Here is a 6626-nt window from a genome sequence, read left to right on the forward strand (position 1 = left end):
AAAGCTACAGTTTTACAGCTACGTTCTGAGTATCTCGTACGTACGACTTAGTATCTCGTTCGTACGACTAATTATGTCGTACGTACGACTTAGTATCTCGTTCGTACGACTAATTATGTCGTACGTACGACTTAGTATCTCGCTCGTACGACTTATTATGTCGTACGTACGACTTAGTATCTCGTTCGTACGACTTAGTATCTCGTTCGTACGACTTATTATGTCGTACGTACGACTTAGTATCTCGTTCGTACGACTTACTATGTCGTAGGTACGACATAGTATCTCGTTCGTACGACTTAGTATCTCGTTCGTACGACTTATTATGTCGTACGTACGACTTAGTATCTCGTTCGTTCGACTTATTATGTCGTACGTACGACTTAGTATCTCGTTCGTACGACTTACTATGTCGTAGGTACGACATAGTATCTCGTTCGTACGACTTAGTATCTCGTTCGTACGACTTATTATGTCGTACGTACGACTTAGTATCTCGTACGTACGACTTACAATTTTTTTTTTCAAGTGGCAGCAATACGCTTCCGTACTTCCGTAAGTTTACGTATGGTAAATCAAATTCATTTTGATTGTTGGAAATATTGAAAATATTTCAAACTGGTAATAAGTTTTGAAGAATTTTCTCTTTTGACAAAACATTTACTTGTCTTGAAATTTATATTTCTTATATCATCTAAAAAGGAACTAAATGCATGGTGCTGCGATCTTTCAGATCTTCATTTTTATAATACTTAGAGTAATTCTGTCGAAAATTATTCCACACAATCTGCTAAAAGGAAAAAAAAAAGATCGAAACACTTAGTGCATTTAATAAATGTTAAAGAAATACTAGAATATTAAAGAATCTTGTAAGAAAACATACAGGCATTATACGAATAATCTATCCTTCTGCTTTTCCTTAAGCAGAGGGATCAAAGAATTTGAGAAAATAATACACATTATGTACAATATCGTCTTTGTTTGCAAGACTCAGTATCATACCCTCTGTATTCTAGAAGAAATTGGTTTTAATTTTATTCCTTTTTCTGGAATGCCAACCAATACTAACAGTTCACTTTGTAAAGATGAAGTTCTTCAAAATCATAATTCAATATTTAAAACTTTTAACATTCAAGTCAAACTCCTGAAGCTTTCACTAAATAAAATCCTTACTGACAGATATGAAATGCAGGGTCAAGTAAGTACTCTGCTCAGTCCCTATCCTTACAAACATATTAACTGCTGTGAATGATAGAAACTTTAGAGACATGCTGTTTTACCGCTTTTTCTGGAAGTGGTGAATATCAGATGTGGATCCTTCTGAATTCTACACACAAGTACTCAAAAGTTGATATTCTAAAGGATGCTGGAATTCTAATTTAATTGATAACATCTATGTAGTCTTTGGAGACCAGTTTACCCGACAAACCAACTTATTAGTAAGTCAGACAGTATCCTTTTGGTAGGAATTTATTTATTTTACTTCACACTGCACTGAATTTATAAATGTTTTCCCATGGCAAAGTGTTCGCTAACAGAGTGCTTATAAGTTATGTTCATATTTTTTCTTTGTTATTATTTATTTTCCCCTAAATTATCACTTAAATATTCCAGCTATACAGAGTCAAGAAATTCTTCAACTTACTCCTGAAAGTTGTCCAGATATCAAAGTTTTATCAGAATAAATATACATACATCTAACATGTTTAGATAGCTATCATATCTGGGTTTTTGTGGGCTGGTGTTATTAGATTAATATGAGCTTTTGTGCACTGGGAGGAGAAGGGCAGAGGTGGTGGTGAATTTACAGACATGTGTGCATGCCATTATAAGAAATAATTTTATGAAGATGATCAAGAAATTGACTTGCATGATACAGCATTTTAGACATTTCAAAATGCTTCCGTGAGTCATATGTTTTTACTTACAAATATACTTTGATTAGATTATGATTGCATTCAAGTAATATAAACAGAACTGAAACTTAGTCAAACCAGTAACAAAAATCATATATATCTGGGCATGGCATTAATTAATACATTGGAAAGGGTAAAAAAAATATTAAAACAACACTTATTATTAAAATGTTACTGATATAAATTTATTAATAAATATAATAGAGTACATTAAATATATAACATATGATAATTACTATTGGTATGCTTTGATTGTAGGTTGGTGCATATTTGTAAAGATATAAAGTTGCTTATACATGTATTACAGTTCCTGGTTTTTCCTACCTAGCGAAATCATATTAAGTTATATCACAGATCTGGTCATTCTCATTGCACAAAATCAGAGGTTATAAATTGGATATAAGTATTAACAAACATATGAAAAACAAATGAAGTTGGTTAAATCTATATAATATAAAAACTTTCTTGAAAAAAATCTAAAAAGTAATGCAAAAAGAAAAACAAGAAATTGGACGGAATTCAAATAAAATATAAAAATTCAAAATATAATAAAATTATGAGAAAAAAGGGATAATTTTCTACAGTATTATATTATGTGGACCAGCCACATTTCACAGTCTGGATGCTGTTCCCACTTTGTCAGCTAGTCTCTAGGCTTCGGAATCTCTTTTTCGGGTTCTCTTTTTCCTCAGTCTTCCTGCTACAATCTTAGCATCCCCAAACTTCTTCATGGACGGAACTTCTCCTTTTCTAGGTTTCTCTGTCAATGAATCAAGGTGAAAAATAAAATGACTATGTTATGGCATTTAATATAAAATAATAAACTGTCAAGAAGAATGACTTTAAAAAAATCTACCATGAGTTGATGGTTTCTCCTCTTCAAATCCTGAGTTAATATAACCTTCTCCCTCTTTGTTTGGCTCAGATGTTGACCACTTGCTGTTGGCTGACCATTTGCTGTGGGACGACTGCTTGCTTTGGACGGAATGCTTGCTATGGACAGAGTGCTTGCTTTGGATGGAATGCTTGCTATGAGTGGATGCTCCTGAGGATGGTCTAGACCCCCTGGGTGAGGTCCCGGAAGTTTGTCTCAGACCTGGTCCCAAAATAGCTGAATGTGGCCTTGACCCAGACGATGGTCTGGACTCTGGACGGGATGAGCCTGAGGAGGGTCGGGGATCATCAGAACCACCCTCCTGTCTGGTGGTGCCACTCTGTGGTCGATTAGTGGTGCTCTGTAGGGCAGTCCCGGGGCGGCTTCCACTAGCGGTGGAGTGGTCAGCTGACACTGGATTTTCTAGTAAAGTCTGGGACCTGTGAAATAAAAAAGTATTCTTTCTATTTTATGTATTCATTCAAACATACTTTTCCTGTAAAAACTTTCAAAAAATTGTAATTTTTTTCATAATTAATTTAATATGGTTAAAAAAGCCCGCTGTTACCACTCTCAATTTTGAAAATAACTAGAAATATGTCCATAGGACATGAATGCCCCGCCGAGGATATATTAGTAAAGCAACATGAAAATTTGTATGTGTATAAAATTTGATCAGTTTGGTTCAGGTAGGGCTTGTAGTTAGTAGGGAATACAAGAGGCCCATGGGCCTTATAGGTCACCTGAGCATTATGCAACAACTTTCCAGTGATTGAATTTGATCCATGTTTTAAGCCAGATGCTAAAGCATTTACAATTTTGATCATCATAACTATACACTTAGAAGTTGCTTAGTTTGGTTACTTAATACCCATAGGCAGGGTAGGGGAACAAAAAATGCTTTTCAACAAATCAATAATATTCAGCAATAATCAGTAGTGCCGCTAACACACATGAACCCTTGACTCTTAGGCCTAGATCCAATCATTGCACAATTTTTGAAAAGACATCATTTTCAGTATATAAGTACAGCCCCCCCCCCCCCCCCCCCCCCGGTACAACTGACCCTGGGGCCTTGAAATTCAATATTCTTGAAGATAAGGGCCCTTGCTCATAACTATATAGGTAGTTCATCTGCTTAATACCCAGGAGCAGAGAAGAAAATATTCAAAGATTTAATGTTTTTTCACTATACATGTATAATCAAAGAGCCCTGCCCTAACACAAGAACCCCTGAGCCTGGGGCCATAAAATTCACAATTTTGGTAGAGGCACTCTTGCTCATCATAACCATGTACTTAGTTAGTTTATTTAAAACCTAGGAGCAGAGAAGAAGATTTTCAAAGAATTCGTGTATTTTCACTATATAATCAAAACAGCCCCGCCCTAACACAAGAACCCCTGACCCTGGGGCCATAAAATTCACAATTTTGGTAGAGGCACTCTTGCTCATCATAACTATGTACTTTGTTAGTTTATATAAAACCTAGGAGCAGAGAAGAAGATTTTCAAAGAATTCATGTATTTTCACTATATAATCAATAGAGCCCCGCCCTAACACCAGAACCCCTGACCCTGGGGCCATAAAATTCACAATTTTGGTAGAGGCACTCTTGCTCATCATAACCATGTACTTAGTTAGTTTATTTAATACCTAGGAGCAGAGAAGAAGATTTTAAAATAATTCATGTATTTTCACTATATAATCAATAGAGCCCCGCCCTAACACCAGAACCCCTGACCCTGGGGCCATAAAATTCAAAATTTTGGTAGAGGCACTCTTACTCATCATAACTATGTACTTAGTTAGTTTATTTAATACCTAGGAGCAGAGAAGAAGATTTTCAAAGAATTCATGTATTTTCACTATATAATCAATAGAGCCCCACCCTAACACCAGAACCCCTGACCCTGGGGCCATAAAATTCAAAATTTTGGTAGAGGCACTATTGCTCATCATAACTATGTACTTAGTTAGTTTATTTAATACCCAGGAGCAGAGAAGAAGATTTTTAAAGAAATAATGCATTTTCACTATATACTTATTTAGCCCCGCCCTAGCACAAGAACCCCTGACCCCAGGGCCATGAATTTCACAAATTTCGTAGAGGACTCAATGCTGATTACAATCATGCAAACAGTTTGACTGCTTGATGTCCAGGAGTAAAGAAGAAGATTTTTAAAGATTGCATTAATTTTAGTGGTTTTGGCCCCACCCCCCAGGCCCTAGGGGGGCAGGGATCATGAAATTCACAATTTTTGTTCCCCTTCACCTATAAATGTTTTGTGCTAAATTTGGTTGAAATTGGTTCAGTGGTTGCAGAGAAGAAGCTGAAAATGTTCAAAAGTTTATGACCGACTGACGACGAACGACGTACGACCGACGGACAACGACGGACGAAAACAGATAGCAATAGGTCACCTGAGTGACTCAGGTGACCTAAAAAACATAGGTCAGATCCAGCATCCGAAGCAAGTCTGGTAGTGTCCATCCCTAGATGCATCATCCATGCAAGTTTGGTTCAGGCAGGGCTTATAGTTACTAGGGAATGAAAATATAGGTCAGATCCAGCATCCCAAGCAAGTCTGGTAGTGTTCTTTCCTAGAACATCCGTGCAAGTTTGTATCAACATGTGAAGTTTGATAGCACCATCTTGAATGGTATGTTCAAATCTGAGCTAAACACTTATTTAAGAAAAGTGAGGTTAAGGTCAATAGAAAGGTCAGGGTCATAAAATGTTGATGCAGTTGCATAGCTCTCATCAATATCTATCAGCATATGAAGTTTGATGAAATATCTTGGATAGTTTCTTTGAAACTTAGCTTTGAACAGAGCTAAATGCAAAGTGTGATGGAAGAACAGAAGGACAGCTAGACAGAAGACGGACATGATAAACACTATATGGGGCATATAGTGTTTGCCACATTCATGGCGGGGCATAAAAATAAATCAGTCATATATCATTGAAAAATTATAGAGCCTTTTAAAATTGGCAATACACTGAAAACATTTTTCCCTTCCACTCTTTAATTCCAATTGTAAGCTGACAAGAATAAACATAAAATGTTAAAGTTGTATTTACCTAAGTAAGTCAAACTCCATTTCTTCCTCCTCCTGAAGTTGACTCATGATACCGGCCAAGTTCTCCTCTTCCTCCTACATAACACAAGGTTCTCATAAAACTACACATCAAATTGAATGTAAGGTTTTCATCACATAAACATTTTAAACAAAAAAGATACCAACATTTTCCTATTTTCTAATTTAAAATCAGGTAAATTCATATAAGTTTAAAGTCAGAATAAAAGCATGATTTTTACTGTGCTTTTCTATAATTTAAATATAATACACATGCTTTTTAATACTTGGAGATGAGTACATATAAGTAGGAACATGATAAACAAAGAGACAAGATAAGAGGGCGTTACCTCAGACTCGGAGCTGGCCATGGAGAGGTCGATGGAGGAGTCGTCACTTTTGAGCTCCAGGGGGTCAGGGTACAGGTCCTCATAGTAACCATCCTCCTCTGAAATAATAAAGGGAGGCAACTTATAACAGGATGTGAAAATGTGTAAATCAAAGCTGAGTCTACAGTCAACCTCTTATTTAAAGTGATTGAAACTTTCTAAAAATTTACAATACAATACGGCAGTATTACAAGTATGAGTATATAAATATCCACTGCATTAAAAATCAGCAACATCAATAATTCTTCCATATTTTATTTGGTGTACCTTCCAGGTTCAGGCTGTAAGGTTCCTCATGCCAGATTCTCTCTAAAGCTGGCTGTGTAAACATGGCCTTCTTTCTTACTTTCTCCGCTCTGCCGTTCAGG

General features: G+C 36.2%; 1 protein-coding gene across 1 annotated transcript; it reads right to left on the minus strand.

Moving 5' to 3' along the window:
* Window positions 1-2107: 2107 nt before the first annotated feature.
* Window positions 2108-6620, minus strand: LOC134262263 (uncharacterized). The gene is made up of 5 exons (XM_062744636.1): window positions 6526-6620; window positions 6220-6317; window positions 5874-5947; window positions 2773-3230; window positions 2108-2676 (listed from the first exon to the last, which is right to left on the minus strand). Exons 1-5 carry the CDS (start codon window positions 6587-6589, stop codon window positions 2567-2569), a joined length of 804 nt encoding a protein of 267 aa, XP_062600620.1. The 5' UTR covers window positions 6590-6620; the 3' UTR covers window positions 2108-2566.
* Window positions 6621-6626: the final 6 nt, after the last annotated feature.

Source organism: Saccostrea cucullata, unplaced genomic scaffold (genome assembly GCF_032062105.1).
Source record: "Saccostrea cucullata isolate Sc308-1 unplaced genomic scaffold, CSIRO_AGI_Scuc_v1 ctg15262, whole genome shotgun sequence".
In the NCBI taxonomy this organism is placed as follows: Eukaryota; Metazoa; Mollusca; class Bivalvia; order Ostreida; family Ostreidae; genus Saccostrea; species Saccostrea cuccullata.